This window comes from Puma concolor, chromosome C2, assembly GCF_028749965.1.
Source record: "Puma concolor isolate L17-30 chromosome C2, mPumCon1.1.hap2, whole genome shotgun sequence".
In the NCBI taxonomy this organism is placed as follows: Eukaryota; Metazoa; Chordata; class Mammalia; order Carnivora; family Felidae; genus Puma; species Puma concolor.
The window spans coordinates 23,469,111-23,495,062 of NC_141675.1; the positions used below are offsets into that span (position 1 = coordinate 23,469,111).

Sequence of the window (25,952 nt, forward strand, 5' to 3'; positions counted from 1 at the left end):
TCCTCTTTCATAGAAAATGTTGCATTTTTCCTGTGTAGTGAAAGGGAATGACTACATACAATGCTTCTTAGTTGGGGCTTCAAATTAAACTTCAAAAACAGCTTTACATGTCCAGTGACCTCCTGAATAGTCCTGCTTTCACCCCATCTCAGTATGTGCAATAATGTCATACTTTGATTAATGTGCGTCTTCTTTGTTTTAACTGCTTTATTTCTGGTCTTACTGTGCATTTCTTATGTGTCTTTAAGCCTCTGGCTGGTAAGCACTTGCCTTATGCCTACTGTGCCAAGGAAGAGGAAATTCCTCAGAAAGGACCCTTGACTCTTGCTACTCAGAGGCCAGCAGGCTGGCATTATCTGGGAACTTACTGGAAAATCAGACTAATTTGGGATCCCCACCCCAAACCTATTGAAAAGGAATCTGCATTTTAACAAGGTCCCCAGATGAAGCAAATGCAAATTAAAATTGGAGAAGCATTGCCTTAGAGCACATTTCCTCTTCTTTGCTCAGGGATTTTTCTTCCTGGCTCTCCTTCCACTTAGAAAGAAATGTAGCTGTGTGAACAGTGGCGCATTTTCAGATCAACACAAAATAAAGGTTATATCTTGAATTTATATTAATCTACTTTCTATGTCTTCTCCATCATCTGAAGATACTGCTTACAAACTTAGTTTTATTACAGCAAGATTACAAAGAAAGGGAAAGAAACAGTTAATGCTCAGCTTACAACATCCAAAATAATTTTTTTTATTCTGCAAAAGAAAAAACACTTGAAAGTAAAGCTTTTTATCTTTATCTAGAAAAAGATTTTATACCATCCCCATTTCCCCCCCTTTTGCATATCACAAAGCAGGTGGATGCACATAGTAGGTTTTTTTCCATAGGATAGAAAAGATATCTATTACCTAGGTCATGAATTTTTCCCATCATTAGTTTTATTTAGAAATAACTGTATATTTACAGAAGAGCTGCACATATAATATAGAGTTCTCATATACCCTTCATCCAGCTTCATATGATGTTAACATTTTACATAACAATGAAACAATGATTGAAATTAGGAAATCAACATTGGTACAATACTCAGACCTTATTTGGATCTCCTCAGTTTTTCTACCAATTTTCTTTCTTTTCCAGGGTCCAATCTATGATACCACAATGAATCTAGTACACAAGTCTCCTTCTCCAAGCTATGATTGTTTCTTGGTCTTTTCTTGTCTTTCACGATCTTACAGTTTTGAAGGGAACTAAGAAGAAGTTTTGTAGAATGCCCCTCAATTTGGTCTCATGTTTTCTCATGATTAGAATAAATTTATACGTTTTGGGAAAGAATGTCAGAGAGTAAAGTTAGGCCATGAATGTTCACCCTTAATGTACGAGGATAAGCTGTGGAGGAAATAAAAAACCAGAAGATCAATTCTTCTGGTCCCAAGAGATGGTAGAGAGAAAAGCGAGATAAAAGTAGGGTAAGTAGATAAGATGATATCAAGGTTCTAGTATTCAATATCTCTTTCACAGATACCTTTCAGGAGCTAATCTTTAGGGGAAGAGCAGCTTTGTAACATCTATGTAAGTAAAGGGTGACTAGAGGCCAGTGGATTAGTGGCTCACTCCCAGATTTAGGCTCTAAGCAATGGTGTGTTGGTAAATGTTTAACAACTGGCCTTGGGGAGGTGGAGATGAGAGAGAGTGGAACCCTGATTTATAATGTTTGCTCATTTCTACAGCGTAAATACTCCTACCTTGGCTGATTGGAAGCTCTCAACACGGTATCACCGAACAGGGCTTAGAAGACCTGTGTGGCAGTACACGATTATACAGTATTTCTATCACACACATATGCTAAACATAGATTAACAGTCCAGCGCAGTAAAATAAATAGGAGGTGATGATTTTGTGTATTGGCTACCTTTGCTTTTAATATAACTTGTTTAAATGTATGTTAAATGTATGTATGTTTAACTTTTAATAATGGCCACGCTGGACAGCTGGAAGGCCAAATTCCTGAAAAATTAACAACTGGCTGGGCTACAAGCTCCTTCCAGCACTACACTGCCTCTAGCGGTCTCTGGCTATTTGGCTCAACACCAGATCCCAAGGGGCTCAGAAGCAACGGTACAGAGACGGCAGCAGATGGATGGATACACGGGACTCGGAAGGCATTCCTGCCTCCTGATGGCCTTTATGTGGGAAACAGGAGTGTCTGGAGCTTCTTACTCTCCCATGGAGACTACTGGTAGACTAGTGGCGGTCTAGGAGCAGGGACAGAGGCCGTGAAGATAGACCTTGGGTACTAAGGGATGTGTTCAGGGCTATGGCAGCAGTCGTGAGGACCGGCACACATCATTCCAAAAGATCAGATGGGACCTACTTGCATTTCGGTGGTCCCCATTCCAGGGAAAGAATGAATCCAGCCCCTCAACAGGGAGGATCACTGAGTATCTACAGGATGGTGCATGATACGAGGCTGTCACAAGGATAAAATAAGACACCCCCCCCCCCTTGCATACCCAAATGCTATCTTGGGAAAGAGGAGGAAGAAGGAAGTGAAGAATCTGAGAAAGACTGAGTCATCTAAACAGCATTACTCAAAATGTGGTCCATGGGCCAGTGCCAGTCGACAAACTACTACTGGTCTGAAGCAAGATAAATACAAGTGAGAGCTGCTTCTTAGAGATTTGTATCACAGATTGACCTTGCCAGGACATCCTAGCATGTGACCAAAGGACTTGTCTTGTGGAACAAGATACAGACCATTTCAGATGTGTTGAACCAGCAATGCAAGCATGCTTGTGCCACTGCATACCGGCCATACACAGGAAGACCGGGTTCTGGATCCAAGATAGAACAGAAGATCAACCAATCTGAGAAGCATTTTAATCTAAGACCTTTGAAACCATCACCTTTGGGAGGGAATAAAATGCCGAATACTTTGAATCAGAGGTTGTAAAGCGTGTTCCTCCGACCAGTTATATCAGCATCGACTGGGAACTCCTTAGAAATGCAAATTCTAAGTTTCTACCAGATGTACTGAATCAGAAACCCTGGGGGTGGGCCCAGCAATCTGTGTTTTAACATGCCCTCTAGGTGATTCTGCAGCGTGTTTGAGTTTAAGAACCCCTGGTTAGAATGTTTAAAGTCAAAGAATTATGTTCAAGCGGGAAGAAAATGAAACACTATTAATTAAGTGCAAATTATTCCTGCTAGAATGCAGAGCTGGAGCCCATGAAGATCAGACCAGGTAGAGAAAAAGGGAGAAAACTGAACTTGCTTTGCATATCTGAGCAATATGCAAGTGAGTGAAGGCCAAGATGCTAATGCTGAGACTTTTAGTGGGTGATCCTTTTTTCTTCCTCTGCAAGCCTACCCACAATGCTGTGACTCCGCATTTCACATTTCCCAGCCCACATCAGCTTGTTTTTGTTTTTTGTTTTTGTTTTTGTTTTTGTTTTTACCGAAACAGGGTCACGGTAACAGGTACAGAAGAGTATTTCTCCAGCTTTACTCTCGCCACATAATAGCTGGATTTCTGGCTTTCCTACATTCCTACAGCTACTACTATTAATAGTTCAGGAGGCCCCTCTTGGCTAGTTTGTGTCATCTGTCCTTTTACCTCTCTGCTCTCAATTCCTGGTACTCCTTACTGTGTAACCTTCTCAATGCTTCTGCTCCTTGCCAGGTCCGGTTGATACAGTTTCAGTATAGAATCTGGCCGAACTGGACATTTGCCAGATCACAGCCTAGAAATTCTCTCTGCTCCCTACCAGGGCTACCTTTTCTTCCCCAGGGCGCACAGGATCTTCTAAAGCAGTCTTTCTCAACTCATGTGCCTGCAGATCACCTGGGGTTCTTCCTCTCCGGCAGGTATGATCCTGCAGCCTTAGTGTGGGCCTGAGAAGGTACATTTCTAACAAGCTCCCAGGTGATACTGATGCTGCCAGTCTGTGGACACTATTTTGAGAAACAAGGTCTAGAGCGGTGACTTTTCTGCTGTCACATGGTCTTCAACACAGGTGAGGGAACACAGTTGTAGGGTGACCAGCTGCCCTGGTTTGACAGGGATTGTCCTGAACACCCTGTGCCTTGGGCAAACCCAGATGATTGGGCATCTGAGCAGTCCTTCTCTGAGAAGCCCTCATCCTTCTTCTCCCCGCTGCTTCCCCACCCCACGCTTGTATCTTGGGCTCCTAGACTCTTTCTTAAGGTAACTGTTTCCCCTTGAGGCTCTTCCGTTTTTCCTCCACACTGCCCTCCCCTTTGGCAGACCTGTCTCCACCAGCCCTAAATACGGAGCTGCATTTTCAGCCAGGGCAGCTACCTAGGCCAGTCTTAGGAAGAGCTGCCCATTTATCTTGGTCTGGAAGGTTCCACTTGATGTTTCCCCACAGCTGGTCAGGACTAAGAGGGCTCTCCAAGATCAGTGAGGACTGGTATTTGATATATTTGACAGCTCAACATTCTCATCCCGCTGGGGTCTCTGCAGACCAAGCAGGTTTCTCCAGTGCCTGGGGGCAGCGCCTGCTCTGCTCTGCCTCTTAGCTGATGATGTGCATATTATCAGGAAATAGGAAAAACCAAAATCTGTCACTCTGGGGCTTGGCAAATACAATGTGTTTTCCAGTATCTCCAATGGTCCTTTCCACGTTGAAGCCATAAATTCTTTTAGGCAAAGCTCCAAGACTCATCATCCTAGAAATACAGGTCTGATTATATCCATCCACAGCTAAAAACCTTCATTAACACTGAATGTACTCACAGCAGAATAATTTCCAAAGTCCCCATGTTAGTACAAAAGTAATGGTTCTCAAAACTTTACTTTGTATCAGAATGATCTACAGGGATTGCTAAAACACAGACTGCTGGCCCTACCTCTGACTTTCAGACTCAGCAGGACTGGCTGGTGGACCAGGAACTTGCATTTCTAATGAGTTCCCACACAATACTCATGCCGCTGGTCCACGGACCACACTCTGAGAACACTGCGTCCATCCATCCTTCCATCTAGCTATGGGTCATACTCCTAACACTCAGCTATACTACATATTTTCAAAGACAACCCTTTATTCCTCGTTCATTTTGTAGGTTTTCCTACTCTGCATCTTTGTTTTGTTTCCTTCATTAACTTATTCATTTATTTTCTCACTTATTGTCATAGTCGGCTCAGGCTGCTATGACAGAATACCATAGGCTGGGCGGCTTAAACAGCAGATGTTTATTTTTTCACAGCTCTGGAGGCTGGGAGGTCCAAGATCAAGGCACAAGTACATTCAGTTCTTGGTGGGGGCTCTCTTCTTGGCTTGAAGATGGCTGCCTTCTCACTGTGTCATCATGTGGTGGAGAGGAAATGCTGGTATCTCCCCTTCTTGTAAAGGCACTAACTCGAGCTCCACCCTCATGACCTCATATAAACCTAATTGCCTCCCAAAGGCCCCACCTCTCACACTATCACATTGGGGGTTGGGATTTCAACATATGAGGTTGGGGGGGGGGGGGCACAGACCTTCAGTGCATAACATTCACGGATTCTTTCATTCCATCAGTGGTTCATTGTTTCATCAAAACTTAGCCCTCTTGGGGCGCCTGGGTAGCTCAGTCGATTAAGCGTCCGACTTCAGCTCAGGTCATGATCTCACGGTCCCTGAGTTCGAGCCCCACATCAGGCTCTGTGCTGACAGCTCAGAGCCTGGAGCCTGTTTCCGATTCTGTGTCTCCCTCTCTCTCTGCCCCTCCCCTCTTCATGCTCTGTCTCTCTCTGTCTCAAAAATAAATAAATGTTAAAAAAATTTAAAAAAAAACTTAGCCCTCTTTACTGATGTTTACTTGGCAAATAAAAATGGTAAATATTTAAGGTTTACAGTGTGATTTTTTTATATATATACTTCAAAAAATTTTAAAGACCAACATAACAGGCCCTGTCAAACATTCTCATGGAGTTTATGGTACAAGGGAAGAGAGGAAAAATTTACCCTTTTCATTCACAGAGTGCTTCAGGGTTTCCAAAGAGATCCCACATGCAGGCTCCCCTTTGATCTCCAGACCCCTAAAAGACCAGCAGGGCAGAGATTATTTTACACATTTCACAGATAAAGAAATTGAAACCCTAGATAAAATGCTTTCTCCTTCTAATAAACGAAGATAATACTTTGTTTCTCTAATGGCATTTAATATACATACATACATACATACATACAACCTCTTTCTAGACTCCAATCTCCATGAGAATACAATGGGTACTTCACTCTCCTTTTTGTCTCCCACAGCACTTCTTAGCTTATAGTAGATGCTCATTAAAGCTCTGAGAAATGAATAAAAGAATGAAGGTTGGAGGGATAAAAATTCCATTTATTTTCTGAATCAATGATTATATTCATAAAATAATCAATGAAGAATAATATATTTGAAGATGAAAGCAGAGTTCTGTGTTATGTATTTATTTTCTATCTAAATACACAGTGGTAGGGAGGACTAGTGTCCGTGAAGTGATTGCTGGTTGTCAGGTGTTTCGTGTTATAACATTTTGCCTTCATAACCTAACAGATTAATACTACCACTCCCATTTTCAAGTGGAGATACTGAAGACCAGAACTGTTTAGAAATTTTTGCAGATTCAGACACAGATGGCATGTTAGAGAGGGGGCCCATCTCAATTCCGTTACCTCATGTGGCAATATGAACACTTGAAATAACCTCCAATAACACTATGACAATAAGAAATTGTCCAGCATTTATCTACATAAGAAATTCATCTTGAGGTCATTTTTCAGTAACATAATCTCTCACCTTATTATTGACTTGCCATTGATTCACCATTTGCTGGTTGAATCTCGTGATTTATTTTCGTAAAAGGGGAAAGGAATTTCACTATTACCATGCTCTTCTCATCCTTCATGGGACCAGTCATCACTAACTGTGAAATGTTGACCTGTGATTTAGACAGTGAATGTCTTAACGAGTAGTCTTGTGTTAGAACATGACTATTAGGAAAGAGTGGGAAAGGTTTGGGGTAAACCCTGGAACAAAGTGGGGGTTTGTGTGCAAGCTCTTTAGCAACACTGTAAAACTCAGACTCGATTAGAGCAATTTGTTAGACATTTACCATAAAAGACAGCTGAGAATTTTTAGAAAGTTTAAGCAAAGGACACTGACAGTGAACATCACAGGGTCTTGACAGAGGCAAGGAAGAGACAGACAACACTCAGGAAACAGCTAACTCACCGAGCAGGGTTCACACTTGGGTTCTGCAGCCAAAGTCTTACAAGAGGAGACACGTGCAATGTCCTGAAAACCAGAGACACACGTCAAAGGTGATCATTCTCACAAATGTGTGAAATACCCATCTGCATCCTTTTCTCTTACAGGTAATACAATATTCTACCTGGCACGCACCTGTTAATTTTTAATTGGCAGGGGTTATTGCAAGGTCTTATCATTTCATTAGCCATTAAGACAGCTAACAGTAAATCCTGGCATCTAACAGATCTTTTTTTTTTTTTTCTTTTACAATTTCAATGAAACTGTTTTAAGGAATGAGGAAATTCTATAAACATTTTCCAAACTTTTTGGATCGGCCAAGTGGAAAAAAGTTTTGAAGCACATTTTCAGTCCCCCTGGGGTGTTCAATTCAGAAAAATCAAGTTACAACAAGTGTCCTATTTCTTAAACAGTTTTCTGTTGTTACTTGGACTGTCAGATCATGGAGCCGGTAGAAAGTCATTCATTCAGAGAAGGGTAAAATTGGGGAAATAGATAAATATTTTCTCTAATTCACTGCTGATAATGTTCATGTAATATTGGCTTCAAGGGGTAGCTTCAATCACTCTTGTACAGGTCTCAGAGATGTGACACAGGCAAGGAGGCTGAACTTCTCTAACATAAAAAACACATCAGACATTTGATTATCACTGCTTCTTGGAAAGGGTTCGGAAGTGTCTCCTTAGCCAACGGTTCTTGGTTCCTAGACATCTCTGCATTGGGGAATTCATAGTAAGGACAAAGATATATATATATAGAAACAAAATTGTTGCTAATGTATGTGCCTAGCAAAGGACTGGCAGGGGGGAATTGTCATTTTGTCTGGTCACTCAGGGTCTAAAACAATGAGGCCTGTTTGCAGAATAACAACACTAGATCATGCTTACATACTTCAGTTTCAGACACTGTTCTAAATACATTTTAGGCACATTTAATCCTTACAATTACCCTATCAGATACATACTAAAATTATCCTCATTTTATAGGATAAACTTAGAAACTAAGAAACAAAAGTTCAACAACCTGCCCAAGGTCACATACCTAGTAAGTGGTGACATAGGCAGTCTGGTTCCAGAACCCAGGTTCTTACCCAATAAACTACTACTTTTTACATATAGGTAATGGTATTTTCTATATGAAGCATAATATATATATATATATATGAAACACATCATTAAAATTTTGAGAAAATGAAGAATGGAAGAAGAGAAATGGAAAACTAGTGCTACTAACCTCACATAATTGTTACTAGCCTTTGGGGATATTTGCTTCCCATCATATTTGTACGTATATTTTTTATTTGGTGTAATTCTAGGATTTTGATTTTTTTCCCTCTTCGTATTATATCAGAATTATTTCCCATGTTGCTAAAAGTGTTGGTGATGCTCATTTTTAATACCCACATAATATTACATAGACTGGGGGTATCACTTATTTGGCAAGTCTCCAGTTCTTAGCTATCTAGGTTGCTTCCAAAAGCCCAGGGCAGGTTCAAGTGCAAGCTGTGGAGGCAGGCAGCCTGGTTCAAACATTTGTTTCTCTACTCACTAGTTCCATAATCTCGAGCAAGCTACTTGACCTCTCAAGGTTTTATTGTTCTCATCTATAAAATGAGGATATTAGTGGTAACAACCTCTACCTCCTTGGGTTTTTTGTGAGGATTAACTGCATAAATTGAAGTAAAGCACTTAAAACATTGCACACTGTAGTTAGTATAATGAGTAATTCTGTAGTGAACATCTTTATACATAAAACAATTCACAGTAAAAAAATTATTTCTGTAGGGGCGCCTGGGTGGCTCAGTCGGTTGAGCATCCGACTTCAGCTCAGGTCACCATCTCGTGGTTTGTGGGTTTAAGCCCCGCGTCAGGCTCTGTGCTGATAGCTCAGAGCCTGGAGCCTCCTTCGGATTCTGTGTCTCCTTCTCTCTCTGCCCCTGCCCCACTTGTACTCTATCTCTCTCTCTCTCTGTCTGTCTCTCAAAAATAAATAAATGTAAAAACAATTTTTTTTAATTTAAAAAATTAAAAAAAAATTATTTCCGTAATAGATATTCCTAGACATAAGATTACTGGGTCAAAACATACACATTTTTTTATTTTTAAAAAAATATTTATTTATTTTTGGGAGAGCACAAGTCGGGGAGGGGCAGAAAGAAGGGGGCAGTGAGTCCAGAGTGGGCTCTGTGCTGACAGACTGACAGCTGGGAGCCAAATGTGGGGCTCAAAGTCATGAACTGTGAGCTCATGACCTGAGCTGAAGTCTCAGCCCCAGACTGAGCCACCGAGGTGCCCCTCTTTTTTGTTCTAATATCTGATTTACATCACCAAAGCATTTCCAAAAAGTATTACATAGATTTACATACCACCAGTTATGTAAGAAGAAACCATTTTCCACTGTACCTTGCTAACTCTGGGTACTAACATTAAATTTTCTATTGCTTTGCCTTCCAGTTCATCAATCTGTTCTTCAGCTGTTTCTAATCTGTTCTTAAACCCATCCATTGAATTTTTAATTTCTGTCAGTTTACTTCTTAGTTCCAGAATTTCCATTTGGTTTTTATATAGTTACCAATAATATGCAGAAATTCCCTATCTGCTCATCTAATTTTGTTAATTTATTAATTACAGATATTTTAAAGTCTATTATCTGGTCTACAGGTATGACTGGTAATTTTATTTCCAGACATTGTGTATGAAAAATTGTTCAGATAATTTGAGCCTCTGGGTGATATCTTTGTCAAGTGGTGTTTTACCTTCTAACAGGTAGTTGTGTAAGTGAGATCTCTCTTGGATTGCCTACTCTCTGGGTTTTTGGCTTCTCCAATCCTCTCCACCTTAAAGCTCTAGGATGCTTTTAAACAAATATTTGCTAGATTTTATCCAGGTTTCCCACTTTCTCCAGAGGGTAAGTTTATCTAAATGAAAATAATCTGTATCAGCTGGGAATGTAAATCCTTGACATTAAAGTTAAAATAATTGATTAAGCCTAAATACAGCTGATTTTTGTTTTAGTATATATTCAATTGATTATTAGTAAGGCTGAATGTTTTTATGTTTGCAAATGTGTTATAGTTCATCTTTTGTGAAATGTGATTTTAGTCTTATCTCATATATTGGCTAAATAGGATTCTATTTTATCTCATGTATTAGTTTTTAGCGGTGGAGTTTGTATGAGCTTCTGTTAATAATATGATAATTAACCCTTCCCTTTTGTTATGTTCAAATAATTGTACCTAGCCTACTGTTTGTTTTGTTGCTATCTTTATATAAATCAAATCTATTTTATTTTTCACTTTGCAATTTGTTACAGTATTCTAAATCTTTAAAACCAAGTCCCTTTAGATTTCCTATGGTTTAAGTGTTGCTATTTTGTGTATCATGAGTATATAATTTGTTTTTTTTTTCAAACAGTTAATCAGTCCACACACTGTAAAATATTTTCCCTTTCCATTGGTTTGTGTTCTAACATTATCAAATATTTTGTTATTATATAATTGTTAACCACTTACTTTTCCTAATTAATCTATTTTGGTGCCAGTATCACATGATTTTAGTTATTATAACTTTATAATATATTTTAATATTTGATAAGACTAGTCTGCCCTCATTATTTTTCTTTCTCAGAAATGATTTCTACTATTCTTGCCTACTTTCTTTTCCAGATTTATGTGAAAATCAATTTCCTCTCACCATTACCTCAAAATGTGAAAAACAAAAGAGACATGATTATTAGGTTCCCCATTAAATCTATACTTTGGAAATAATTAACAATTTAAAAATGTTACCTTTTCAAAATCAGAAACCAATATTTTGATTAACTTAATATTTTTATAGCTCTCAAACAGTTTTATCTAGGTAGGTAACATAGTTCTGTTTAAACTCAGAGTTTTACATATCTTGTAAAATAAATCTTTTAGAAGTTTATGTTTAAGCTAACGATTGCTAATATTTAGAAATACTATTGGTTTATGTGAAGAGTCATATGTCTTCCAAGATTTCACTAATTAATTAGGTCTATACACATTTTTGTTCACTTCTTTGGGTTTTCAAGCTATTAAAATATTTTTCCCGTCATAATGATAATGTATATTTTTTCACTCCTTATACCTCTTTTTCCTTTAGTATGTTTTATTATATTGATAAGGGCTTTAAAATAATGTTTAATAACAATTATTATGGCAGAACCACTATACCAACTTCTACCCCACCTCTGTTTTTAAAGATGTATATTTCTAGTATTTTTACATTAATTTTGACTATTGGTTAAACAAATTTATTATCATGTTAAAATACAGTTTTTTTTCTTTTTATCATTTTATCAGGAACAAGTGTTAAATTTTATCCAACACTGTGTTTAAAACGCAATCTATCATAATAATCATTTACTTCTTATTTAATCTACCGATGTGAAATATTTCATTAGTTTAAGTTTCTAATTTTGTAAACTTTTGCACTGCTGCTTGGATATACATTATTTTCACTGTTTTGCTGCATCATAAAAAGCATGCCAAAGGGTGCCTGAGTGGCCCAGTCGGTTAAGCGTCTGACTTCAGCTCAGGTCATGATCTCACGGTTCCTGGGTTAGAGCCCCGACTGGGGCTGTGTGCTGAGGGCTCAGAGCCTAGAGCCTGCTTAGGATTCTGTGTCTCCCTCTCTCTCTGCCCCTCCCCTGCTGTGCTCTGTCCCTCTCTCTCCCTTTCTCTCTCAAAAATAAATAAACATTAAAAAAGTTTTTTAAATAAAAAGCACGTTAAATTGTTTTAAGTTATTTAATGCATTATTTTTCAGTGTCATTATTCCGTTACTAATGTTGTATTGATAATTATTATAAAATAGTCCCTTTTGTAATTCTGCTATTGCTTTATCTGATTTAGATGTGAGCATGTTAGGCTGCAAAATCTTTGCCCTTTTAAAAAGTATTTCCATGTCATTTATCTTTAAGTATGACTCTATTAAGCACCACCAAATCATACGACTTTCATTTTAATTTAATGTGAAGATCTTCCCATTTGAATAGAGAAATTTAAGACATTTATACTTGTCATAATTTTTGAGCTTGACTGCACTTATTTTATATTTTCTTCTTTTCAATAATTCCTTATTGTTTCCTTTCCATTTTGTCTTTTGGACTGTTTTGTTTATTTTTATCTTCTACAATTATTTATAAAATAGATATTTTTCTTCCCACTCAACTAGTATCAATTTGAAATTGCTCATGACTATCCTAAATGCATTCTTATCTAAAGATTTAAAACTAGGGGAGCCTGGGTGGCTCAGTCGGTTAAGCGGCCGACTTCGGCTCAGGTCATGATCTCGCGGTCTGCGAGTTCGAGCCCCGCGTCGGGCTCTGTGCTGACAGCTCAAAGCCTGGAGCCTGTTTCAGATTCTGTGTCTCCCTCTCTCTGACCCTCCCACGTTCATGCTCTGTCTCTCTCTGCTCAAAAATAAATAAACTTTAAAATAAGTAAGTAAGTAAGTAAGTAAATAAATAAATAAATAAATAAATAAATAAAACTAAAGCAGCAACTTCTAATGCTTTTGTTTTCTCCACCTTCTTTTTCCACATGGTGGTTATTCATTACAGGCTCTTCATTTAAAAATTTAAAAAACCTTTTAGGATTATTTTATTGAAAACATTGCTCCCTTAGTAAAGAAAAACATGTAGTGATCAACATCAATTCTTAATTCATTTCAATTTTCACTATATATTATTCATTTATTACTTTGCCTTGACCTTCAATGCTTAGTTAAGGCTGAACTTTTTCCTGAAATTTCCCATTCTTGATTTTTTATATATCTGACCACTGAGTGATCTGGATGATATCTCTGCAACTTTTGCAGTTAAGTACCCTTTGTTGTTATACTTTCTAGCACCTTCCCAAGTTAAAAATTTTCTTCTGTTGCTTTTACGTATGAGCCAATAATTGGGTAGGCATAAAACTTAAAGAATCAAACTTGTTTTACTTAGGAATATGTAAAAATTTACCTTTGGTCTTAAAAAAGCTCCAGTTCTGTAAAAGAAGTATGAAGACAAACTACAAGAGTATCTGTTTTCTTAGACACTTGCAGGAATTTTTTTGTTCGTTCTAGAAATTTAAAAACTTACCAGCCTGTGACTAGGCATTTATCTCTACTGGTTAGTTTTGCTCAAAATAAGTCTTACAATCTTACTGCAGTTTTTATACAGGAAAAGTTACAAACTTTGATTTTTACTTCTGATCCACATGCTCTGTTTTCGGAGGAACACCCATTATTTTATTCTTAAGTATAAGAAATGTTTGTCTAATACTAACAGCATATACTGTGTGTTAAGCCCTCTGTTAGGGGGAGTGTTACAATAATAAGATGTTTATTGCTCTCAAGGAGCTTACATTCTAAGTTAAATCTCCAAAATGTGTCTATCCAATTTCCTCTTACCCTTTTAACTTTTTTTCATTTCCTTTGGATGTTTAGACCAGTTATGAAGTTTTTCTTCTATATCCCTAATTTCTATTTCTGCAAATTGAAATTTCACTTCCTGAATTTTTCATCTAGTCACAATTTATTCTTATTTTTACCTGTTCTTGTTTAATTAAAAACAATATAGTCCATCCCACTATATTGTTATAATTACATTCCTAAAAAGCCTCATATTATCAGAAGGTTATTATAAAAACAATTATTTCTAGGCAAAAAGGGGATGGGGCTAAGTAGTTTCAAATGCAAGAAGATATTTATGCAATAAGATAATTTTTACTACCATAATTTCAATAATAAATGTGTTTTTATGTTTCTAAGTGTCTGAAACTCAAATTGTAACTAATAAATTGGTCTACCAAAACCAGTAAATATGATTATCAACATTACTGACCAAGTAACGTAAGATTTAAGACATAAAGTAAAACCAGATCTTAGACAATGGGTTACTAGGACCTTAAAATAAATTATAGTTTGCAACTCTCCAAGGTAAAGAAAAAACTATAACGCCAATTGATCAAGCAGCCATTAAACAAATCTATTTCAAATGTTTTTATGTAGTAACTGCATTTCTACATATATAACTATAGTTTTCTTTTTTTTATTTTTTTATTTAAAAAAAATTTTTTTTAACGTTTATTTATTTTTGAGACAGAGAGAGACAGAGCATGAACAGGGGAGGGTCAGAGAGAGAGGGAGACACAGTATCTGAAACAGGCTCCAGGCTCCGAGCTGTCAGCACAGAGCCCGATGCGGGGCTCGAACTCACCGACCGCGAGATCACGACCTGAGCCGAAGTCGGCCGCTTAACCGACTGAGCCACCCAGGCGCCCCATAACTATAGTTTTCAATACGCCATCATGTTAAAACTAATCATAGCAAGTACAACGCAAGTGACGTATCTTAATGTAGCCATAATAGTATCTCCAATTCTATCTATAAAATCACAGGAAGTGGGAGAAATGATTGAACTTGCATATGGAAACGACCAATTTCTGGTAAAATTCATGTGTTGGGATACGTTCATTGCTCTATTTCCAAAAACTGCAAGGAGACCCAGCAAAGTGGGAGCCCAAGGGGAGAAGATCCCACATCATCAGTGGGCTCCCACAAAAGTCCCCTTTTCTTGTAAGCTTGCAGAGTCAGCTTCTAGCATTTACAATATATTTCAGGTCCTTGGTACACAAGGCCCAAGAAGCCATCAAAGGGAAGTCTTCCGCTTGCGCTTGACCATTAAAATGCAGAAATGCAATTCTGGCTAGGAATAACTTTCACTCTGCTAGCACAGGAAACTCTCAAAGTGTGTCAGGGCCAGCAACATAGAAGGCCATAGGAGCAGCATGTTAGAGAGTAAATTGGAATTGATGAAGTAGACTCTTCATTCCTTCCAATCTCTAGAATACACTTATTTCTTGTATCTTTATTGGTGATTCATAAAATTCTTTTTCAGGTGGTTCTAAATCCTTTGAAAAAGTAATTCACTGGAAGAATGTTCACATACTGCAACTCATTTGGTGTCTTCCCAGAAGTTCCCCAAATTGGAATCTTAAAATATGCATATTGGGATGAAAAAACAGCTTAAAAACAGTTTTGTTAAATGTCTGTTTTTTTAATTCAATGAATGATTTTAAAAATTAGCTTCATTGTTTTTTAATTTACCATCTGTTAACTCAATAAATATGAGTTCTTAAAGTTAACCTAATTGTCTTGGAATTTGCTGTTTTTGAAGCTGATTAAAGTTATTTAAATTAATTTTATTGTATATCCAGACTAGAACAAAGCATGTCTGCATTTGAATAGATCTTGGCTAATAATTTACAAATAAATGTGACCATTTTAAAAATGAACTAATTTTGTTTATGGTCCTTAATATATATCAGTCAACTGGCAGAGATGCAGAGATGCTGATATTAGATCCTCAAAGGGATAGTGTATCAATACACCAAAACTAGTGGCCATTAAAAACTAACCAAGTACACACTTCCATCAACTCTGTCTTTTGTCAAGTAAAGAGGAAATGTAGAGAGACTATCAACTGGAATGCTTCTTCTTTTCAACCTATATTCCCATGGATAAAAGGAGTTGCTATGCTTCTTAAATATCACCCTGCCTCTGGGTCACAGTTTATTAGACTAAGGGTGGTCACTGGATCCAAGTGAGCCAATCAGACCCATCCCTAAGAACTGTGAGAGACAGAAAGATGGGCCTTTTTCTGGGTGGCTTGACTGCAACACCTACAGCTCAGGAACAACTGGCAACCATGATCTGCTATGGAACTGAGGAAAGGAGGGTGCTGTGTTGCCATGAGAAAGACAGAGAAGAAATATGGACAGAGAGAAGACTGACTGGGTTCCCTGAAGCACTTCAATACCGCTATTCCTGACACCCCACTGTACCCTTGACTTCGGATTCCACAAAAAGCCCCGGTAGGCATTTCCCTTTTTGCTCAAGTTCACAGAGTCAGTTTCCATCACTTACAGGTCAACTTGAACTAACGCACAGGGGAGAAAATATCACTGGTGGTAATGATTGGTTTAATCATGGATCTTTAGGCTTTACTCATCTCCCTGCTTTCCTTCAGGTGAGAAGTTCTTAATTTTAACATGTAACTTAGCTACTCTTTCTTTTATTGTTTACTGCTGTTATGGCTTATCTAAGAAATTTTTTTGCATCTCCAAGTTATGTTTTCCTCGAAAAGCTTTATGGTTTTAACTTCTACATTTAGATCTATAATCCACTGTCAATGAACTTTTGTATATGGTGTGAGGCAGAGGTCAAAATGTTCTGTTTGTTTGTTTTGGTTTTTGTTTGTTTGCTTTTGTCTGCATGGATATCTAGTTATTCTAGCATCATTTGTTGAAAATACTTTATTTTGTGTGTGGGGTTGCTTTGGTGGAGGTGAAAGTGGGGATCCAGAAATCCAAGTATAAATGAAGGTTTTGTTTCACTTTTTATCCTCCCCCCCAACACCACACACACACACACACACACACACACACACACACACACACACACACACACAAACTGGGGCCATCTGAAGCCATCTGAAACCAATGACTCAATACTAAAATGCTGATGCAAACTTATTTTATTTTTTGGGGCACCTGGGTGGCTCAGTCAGTTGGGCGGCCGACTTTGGCTCAGGTCATGATCTCGCGGTCTGTGAGTTCGAGCCCCGTGTCAGGCTCTGTGCTGACAGCTCGGAGCCTGGAGCCTGTTTCGGATTCTGTGTCTCCCTCTCTCTGACCCTCCCCCATTCATGCTCTGTCTCTCTCTGTCTCAAGAATAAATAAATGTTAAAAAATTTTTTTAAAATAAAAAAAACTTATTTTATTTTATTGACCTTATTAACGAGGTTAAGAAAATATTAGTAACTTCTACACTTAACAGAAGAATGAGTTAATAATTCATTCATCAGAATTCACTTCTTCCATAAACTTTCAGGTTAATATACCTAAAATTTATCTCATGACTAATAGTCGAGTCAGTTTTCTGTTCCATGCTGTTGTCAGCTTACCCTTTTCCATTGTCTGTATAATGTGCATCCACTTATGTTCCAAACATTATAAGGAGCTAGGCATGCTGAGATCTAGGCTAGGACCGTATCTCTTAGATGGAACAAACTATGTATGTCCAAGAATACTAAATAAAACAAAACTGATAACCAAGCCAAAGCAGGATTCAACTGCTGGTCCTATGTGTTTGTCCCCCTTCTGTATACTATACCTGGAATGTTTACTGTCCTTTTGATTGCATAAACCAACTTCCAAGTTGTCTCATTTAGATCCAAAAGAAATAATATTATTGCATGTTTGAGATGACCTCAAAACACAATCTTAAAATCCATTGATTCCCGACGTGCAACTCACAGATGACCTGTATACAAATCATCTTCACAGTGCATACAGAAAATGTTTAATATTTGCCAAAACCTCTGGGGTAAATGTATGAAGCAACTGGCTCAGGAACTCTGGGCATCCTAAGCCCTTCCCAGGCCCTGGTGGGTCACCTTTGAGGCTGAAAGCTTCAATAACTTGGCACACTAGTTATACTTTTGCCACGGCAGTTGGCTCATTCTCATCTGAGTACTTCTAAAAAAAATGTACAGTAGTGGATGAAAATCTATAGATTTGGCCAATAAGCCTTCCCTATTTCTGGAAAAATTACCCCTAACTTATCTTGGAGAACAGTACCTCCCCGCTCCCAGGCGACACAGTTTGGGTAGGGTGGCTGCACTCCTAATCCAAGGTGCGCATCTGACCCAAAGCTGGCACGTTAAAGAAACACAGCCCCGGACCAGGGTGATAAATGCAGCTATGAGTACATGGTACAAGCTGATCCAGTCACAGTCAGGTCTAGTTCTTTTGCTAGAAACTGAGGAAGAGGAGTGCTCTTTGGTTGGAGTTTCTATGTCAGAACAATGGAAGCTTGGAGGGACTAGCTTATTATAGTAAAGGGAAAACTAGATTAAGAATGAAGGTAAAACAGAAGTTGACACAGAAGAAAGGAGAAACAAGAGATAGTTGGTGACATTATTTAAGCAGGTTGATATCATTATGCCTAAAATACTCTTTACACTGCATTTTCCAGTGTGTGTGTGTGTGTGTGTGTGTGTGTGTGTGTGTGTGTGTGTGTGTGTGTGTGTGGTGTGGGGGGGGGAGGATAAAAAGTGAAACAAAACCTTCATTTATTACTTGGATTTCTGGATCCCCACTTATTTCTACCAAATCAGAATTAATGAGCACGGAGCCAAGGTATATGCATTTAAATAACCATTGCATTTAATTCCTATACACGCTAAAGTTTGAGATCAACTGGTATGTGGGAATTAAGAGTGAAGAGAACAAAGATCCCCACCCTGATGTTTGTTGTCATCAACAAACTAGTGGGTGAGATATGGAATCAGAACTAGAGTCCAGTTCTCCTCTTTCCTTCCTGGTGACTTGATTTCCCCATGGTCATACTCTAATACTTTTTTCCAATACATTTTTCATCTAAAATGTAAACATTTACTAATGGCAAAGATTCTACATTTGGGCAGCATTCATAGCATATAAAAGCAGGAGGTGCTTTAACAATTCAAGTTAAATGTTACTAGAGGGGCACCTGGGTGGCTCAGTTGGTTGGTTAAGTGTCTGACTTTGGCTCAGGTCATGATCTCACAGTTTGTAAGTTCAAGCCCCCCATCAGGCTCTGTGCTGACAGCATGGAGCCTGGATCCCATTTTGAGTTCTGTGTCTCCCTCTCTCTCTCTCTCCCTCACCTGCTTGCTCTCTCTCTCAAAAATAAATAAAACATTAAAAAAAATTTTTAAAGATGTTACTAGTGAATATGTTCTGTACTTTGCAAACATTTCCACAAAAGTTACAGAAGAGAGAAAGCATTCCACCGTATGTGTAGCTGTTTTAATAGAAAGATTATTTCTTCCAAAATCCTTCAGTAAAAAAATATTCCAGAAATAGAGACCATTAATTATTCTCTGGCTTTGAGTCCCCTTAGCATACCAGCAAGCCACCCAGGAGGTACTTGCTTCTTTCTACCCCACTTACATTCCAGTCAATTCGTTTTCTTGTTTAAGTCCCTGGATTTCCTCTCTATTAGAATAATAATGCCAATAACAACATTAACAAAAGAAAACAGGGTTAGTCTCTATTGACTACTAGCTGTGTTGATGCACTGGTATTTGCTAATTCTAGGAGGGGAGTACAATTATAATCCCCATCACATGGATGAGGAAATAGAGGCAGAATGCTAAGAGACTTGGCCAAGCATATGCAAGCAGTAACTAGTTGAACCAGAATTACAGTCCAGGTGCTTGGATTGTAAGGCTAACTTTGCCTATCTATCTAGCGACTTATTGATCTATCATCATCTATCTATGTATCTCTCTATATCTATCTATATCCATTTATATATAGTCTGTATGTATATTTTTCCTCTGAAGTTCACTTAAAATATTATAATTTGCTCATGTTGCTTCTTTGGATTCAAAACTCATGGAACACATAACATGGGTAGAGTTTATTGTCCCTAAATCATACCTCAAGAAAGTTCAATTAAAAATGACAATTTGTAGAGCCAAACTGCTAAGACTTTAAAGACTTGATTGTCCAATGAACTGAGTGCCTTTCAGAATATGGATGTGCCCATGGGAACACACATAACCTACAACCAGTCAGCATACCTTAGGAAGAGTACCTAGTGTTTCTAACATTTAATGGGAGTTTATGAGAGAGTGCGGGGATTGGTGACTGCAGAGTGGCAGGAAAGTATGGTTTCAAAGCAAGAAAGAAGCTGGGAACAGTGTTTAGTGGATTCAATTTTTTTTTTAATTGAAAAATTAAACATAATCAAGACAGTCTTAGGCACCTGGCTCTGGGATGGATTGAACTATAATATACTCTGATGGGTAGTAATAAAGAGTTTGGCCTCCACCAAAAACCTGCATAAGCTATACACATGGGTCTGGTGGAGTTTTGCAGAGCCTGGGAGTACAGACTTTTAGGACCTGCTACAACAGACGTGTGTTCAGCTGGAGTTCCTTTACAAGGTGGTAGGATCAGTAAGATCAGTCCTAGATAATAGACATTCTGATGCTGTGATCTTTATGTCCTACTCTAAATGATTTATGCATTTTTAAAAACCAATAACGTTTATCACAGACAGATACAGAAAAATTACATATGATCAATATAAGATCATTGTGCTCTTGACAAAATAACGGTCTAACAAAGGAAGCATATGGTATAAGGAACCCTCTAAAAATGTGCCCTCCTTCTAAAACTTTAGCTTTTTTCTCTTCCATTCATCAGCTTTTCAAATATTTGTCAGTTGCCCCTATATGCATGGGAAGTTGTGTACTAAAAAAGGGCAGTGTTATAAAAGGCTTTGCATCACCCCTCAAATGACATTATGGAATATCAAGTACAGCCTACCAGGCTCCAGAATTTTCCTGTCCACTTTGCCACCACAGTAAACTTTCTAAAGAGGTCCGATGGTGTTACTCCCATCCTTACAACCTTTAATGGCTCCCTATCTCATATGGTAGGAGACATCTGACTGGTGGTCTTTAAGCTGATTTTGGTCTGTACACGTTTTCTCCCCACATGTGTACTTTAAAATGTGGTTAAGTTCTCAACATTTAATATTTCAATTTTTCATATAAATCCAAATTAGCAGCTTCTCTTTAACAACTAGAAGATCTGACATTGGGCATCATTGGCCCTGACTATCCCATTTGGACAGTCCCATATTCTCCAGATTGCCAGTCTCCACCATGGCTTACGGTCTCAACTTGGTCTGCTTAGCTCACTTGTACCCATGCTCGGCCCAGAGTAGACAGAAGGGTTTGCAATCCCTGATAGATGGGCTAATGTCTAAATTCTACAGCATGTCTGCAAGATTCTTTACAATTTGTAGTTGCTTGATTTCATCCTTCACAAAGACCTCCTGTTCCAGCCACACTGAGTTCCTGGGTAGTTTCCTAAACAACAAGCTTTGTCATCCTCAGTGCCTTCACTCATATTGCTCTCTCTGCTTAAAATATCCTCTATCTTCCTTTCCCGACTAGAGAAGGCTCACTTACCCTCAGGACTTAGTTCAACTCCTCTACAGAACTTTCCTTAATCTTGCCAGAGAGTTCTTTGCTTCTTCGCAAGTGTTCCCATAATACTTTGTGCCTCTACTAGCATTGCAACGACTTTTCCTTCTGTCTGTCCAATTGGAAAATGTGTTTCTTGAAAAGAAGAACTCCCAATCATCTCCACATACCCGGTCCTTAATAGAGTGTTTGGCATCAATAAATGAGTATTTATCGAATCAATAAAAAGATGGATAAGTAAATGAATGAATGAATACTTCCAAAAGACGGTTTTATTTGTGTTGCAACATTCTGATGGTTAAAATAAGGGAAGTAGCTACTGAAGACAAAATTTCAAAATTTGATAATGATCATGACATCTTCAGATAACATTTTTTCCCCCAGATAACACTTCTCAAAAGTTCTGTTCATCGTACCCTTTCTCGGAAAACAAGTCTTGAAAAAATAAAATATATACAATATTAGGGAATATATAAAGACGGACTTAAAATTGATAGGGCATTGCAATCTGTGGGGGAGGGGTGGGACTGGAGTCTTGTATTCAAAGAGAAAAGGCAGTGAAAGAAGTCACAGCATGTCTCCCCTGTAACGTGGTGGCCTTTCCTGCAGTATGTACCCTGGAGAATGGAACATCTGGGCCACAAAGGAGCAGGGTGGGATCACTTAGCTAAAGGATAACAGTGCACAAGGGTCCTTAAGAGTATGTTAGTCCTTAAACCTGTGCACCACAGCTCTCTACTTTGGGGCACAAGGTAGGCTGTACTATCTGGCCTCATTGTGATGATTCTATGGAGCCATCCAATTATTATTGCCAGTCAGTTGTGAGCCCAAATGACATGTGTCACTTCCGGCCATAGCATTTAAATGACCTTTATTTTTGCCATAGCAACATGAAACATTCAAGATGGCAACTCCTCTGTCAGCCTGGGACCCTGAGTAAGGAGACGTGGAAGTGGCTGACTTACAATGAACTCAGCATGACCAAGAAAACAACTTCTGCCATTGTAGGTCACTAAACATTGCAATTGTTTGTTATTCTGCCATAAGATAGCCTATCCTAATGTAATAGATTTGCTCTGTTTTGCTGCAAATGGAACTTAGACTAACGTCTGGAAGTTTTAGGGTCTATAGGATTTAGGAGTTTTAGGGTTGAAAGTTTTAAGAAAGTCTGCATCAATTTTGTTCAATTTTTTAGAAAATGTAAAAAATTGTACAAAGATGGAATGAACTACTTAGGATATTCCTCATTTATACACACAATATACACTGTGGTAACTACTCTGGAGATAAAATCCCCACCTTTGGGTAGGTAAGTGGTGAATTCCCCTTTATTCAGGGTGTTTGCACTGATAGCCCCTGAAGGTTTGGCGGGCAAAGTAACTCCAAGAATACATTTCAACTTGGAACTGAAGGATGTCTATTTTCTCTGGTCTAAAAAAGAAAAAAAAAATCTATTCTCTCAAATATTCCTTTGATTCCATCCATTCACTGATCCACTGAGTTGTGTTTTCACATTTTGATGTCATCTGGCCACCAAATTCCTTGCAGGGCGATACTGTTTTATCCCTCCTTTGTATCTGTCTCACACTATTTGATAAGCAATATTTGTTGTCTATTCTCCTAGGAAAATAATCAGCTTTTGACACTAGCTAGTATTATTAACCATTTGATATGTTTCAGATTTGGTCGTCTTTCAACCATTTAAATTAGATTTGGACTTGTTAAAAAAAAAAATCTAGGAGCAGAAATGTATTACCCTAATAACTTTCAGGCAAAATACCTTTCTCCTCTGGAAAAAAAAAAAAAAAGCCTTACCCTAGTACCATTAACATCTTAATTCAGTATTTAATGTATTCCTACTATGTGCCAGGGGGCAAGGTTTACAAAAGAGTTTATCAAGTTATGTTACTTAATGTACTATACCCATCATTATATAATTCTGTTTTATAATAGAGCCTGTGAGCTCTCTGTTCAAGACGATTTAGGGGAAGAAAAGCAAATTTATAAGGTTGAGGCAAAATGTTCCCATGGTTTAATGCAAGGGAGCATATCACACCCTAAATTCGGCGGACTTAGTTGATGACCCTGCGGAATAAATGAGTATGTAAGAGAGAAAAAAAAATCTTTTTTTTTTTTTTTTTGGTATTTCAATTTCTGTAAGCTTCATTTCAGCCTTTCAGAATTGGAGAATCAGCTGCCTGCTATAAGAAATTGCTAATAAGCAGTAATTAAAGACTGAGAATTCTTCCATTCCAAACCTGATGTCATTACCAGATGGAGATACTGGTACTAGTTAGGCAATTCAGCATTTTGGTAAATTAAGGCAGGAGGAGTCGGTGCCTCTTGGGTCCTATGGATACACAAAGTGGTCCAGGAAGGAAAACTTGTGTTTTGTTTTTGCCCATGGCATTTGTACCTTTTTGCTTTGCTTTTCAGAACTAGGAGTTGAGGTGGGCACTTGTGTCTTAGAAACGAGGGGCTAGTTCTCCAAAATAACACTAATGCATAAACTTTTAATATTCTAATGTCTTTGGAATTGTTGTCTCTGCGTAAAATGACAGTCAACTGAAAAAGACGGACATTCCAGTGAATCCAATACTCACTTGATAGGAAAAAAACTGGCATATCAGAAAGCAGTGTGAACACAAGCACTACCCTCCTTTATTTAGAAAAAACCACACGGAAATACAGCACAGTTGATGTGCTGTTACCAGAACTTGAAAGTAGAATCAACCACTGTGTAAAAGATAAAATAAGACTGCACGGATAGGAGGATTTTCCCAGCGTGCTTTATTCATAGACATCTGACAGAAGAGGACCTAACAGAGCTTTTAGGAAAAACTGAATTCTCAGCCCACAGTCACTTTCCAGGAACTTCACTGCAAACAGTGCTCCGCGCTGGCGGGATGGAGATTTTAGCAATCTCCCTCCGGCTTCCATACTCTCCTTCTCTCTAAATACAATTATGTATGGGGACTTAATGAGAGAGCAAGCCTTGTGTGAAAGGAACTCAGAAAAGTGCAGCTTCTAAAAATACACTGAGGCGGCTCCACAGTCCTTATTGTTACAAACTGACGTTTTGCAGTTCAAGGTTTGAACCTAACAACTACACACACGGAGAAAAAAAAGTAGACTGTTTTTTCCTTTCTGCAAACCCCTTAACTTTGAGTAAACAGTAGTAATTTTCTGTTGTCATACTCAATGCAAATTTCCCAAAGAAGGTACAACACAAAAGACCTGTTAGCTTCCTTGCAACTGGGTGGGAGTGGGGGTGGGGGTGGGGGTGGAGGGTGGCAGGAGGAGAGGGGCAAAGTTGGTGGAGTTCTCCTTTCTCCTTAGCCTGGGGTCCCAAACCTCCTAGTCACTCTGCTCTTGGAGAGGTTTTTGGAGTTTCATTCGCCTTTTGGGAAGGTTCCCTTGGCCCTCTCGTCAGCCAGCCCCCTGTCATGAAATTCTCATCACCTGCCCCCTTTGCTTCCAGCTTTTTGGATTAACTGGACCTCAATTTAGGGGTCTCTTCTCAGTGGCTTGCAAAGAAGTGCAGCTGCCGACGGGAGAATACATATTAAACACACAGGCAGGGGCGCAGCGTGGGGGTCTGCAAGACTGCCCCCTCCTTCTCCCGCCGCCACGTGCTCCTCTGTTGGGGGCATCGCTCTTGGATGGGGTGCTGAAAGGGGCGAAGGTAGGGTGGAGGGAGAGGGACAGAGCAGGCTGTGAGAAAAGGAGGCCCCCTAGGAAAGATCTTCTCGGCCGAACATTGATAAGAGAAAAAAAATTGGCCCACATGCCTCTAGTGGAGAGCGATACACCCCATGCGGGCTGGGTGGGGGGGGGGGTGCGTCGGGGCCTCTCACCTGACTTCCTCCTCCGCTGGCACACACACTACAATCACCCGCTTCTCCCCCCCCCAAAAAAAAAAAAGCCCAGCCAAACAACGAACAACAAGAGGAAGCCGCAGGCGGCAAGAGGAGGGGTGCGCGTGGTGGGGGCCCGGGAGAGGTGAGGGGGCAGGGTTGGCTGGCGTCGAGAACCGCGCCGCGCACCCCTAAGCGCACTCCCAGGCGCCCACACTTACCCCTAGCGGCTGAGGGTCCGGTCTTCGGCGCCAATCCCAGCGCGCGCCTCTCGCCCGCCCTCGTCCCTCCGGCCCGCCGCCCCCCACACCCCGGCCGGCGCGCTGGGAGGGAGCCTGGGAGCGGCGCGCGGCAGTGGCGGCGGCGGCGGCGGCTCGGGCTCGGCTCGGCTCGGGCTCCGGCGCGCTCAGTGTAGCCGGCGGCCGCTGAGGCTCCACCGCCAGGGGGAGAAGCCGGGGCGGGCGCTGGGGAGGCGGGCCGGGCCCTCGCCGCCCCGCCGACCAGCCCGCGTCGCACAAGCTCGGGAGCGGCGGCGACGCGGGGTCCGCGGAACCCCCGGGCGCGGCGTGCCCGGCCGAAGGAGCCGCGGCTGGATGCGCGCCCCGGGGGGCTCTGGGCTCCCGCGGGGGGCGCCCCGGCCGCTCCGGTGCGCCTCCAGACTGCGGGCGCGGCGACCGCCGAGCGGAGAGCAGCTCCCGCCGGCCCCTTCCCCCTCCCGCCCCCGCCGCCGCCCCCTCCCCCTCCTCCCCCGTTAACATCCCCTCCCTCCCCCCCCCTTCCTTCCCT

General features: G+C 39.9%; 1 protein-coding gene across 1 annotated transcript; it reads right to left on the bottom strand.

The window, feature by feature from the left end:
* Positions 1-723: 723 nt before the first annotated feature.
* LOC112850366 (uncharacterized) lies at positions 724-25,924 on the bottom strand. Its single transcript, XM_086676330.1, has 5 exons — positions 25,388-25,924; positions 7,216-7,278; positions 6,191-6,295; positions 5,967-6,040; positions 724-1,386 (listed from the first exon to the last, which is right to left on the bottom strand). Exons 1-3 carry the CDS (start codon positions 25,922-25,924, stop codon positions 6,272-6,274), a joined length of 624 nt encoding a protein of 207 aa, XP_086532456.1. The 3' UTR covers positions 724-1,386; positions 5,967-6,040; positions 6,191-6,271.
* Positions 25,925-25,952: the final 28 nt, after the last annotated feature.

Coding starts and splice junctions, on each gene's coding strand:
- LOC112850366 (XM_086676330.1), bottom strand. CDS start 25,924: ATGTTAACGGGGGAGGAGGGGGAGGGGGCGGCGGCGGGGGCGGGAGGG. Junction 7,279..25,387: donor CGGACCCTCAGCCGCTAGGG/GTAAGTGTGGGC, acceptor TCTGGTTTTCAG/GACATTGCACGTGTCTCCTC. Junction 6,296..7,215: donor CCAAGTGTGAACCCTGCTCG/GTGAGTTAGCTG, acceptor TTCATTTCTCAG/AGCTTTAATGAGCATCTACT.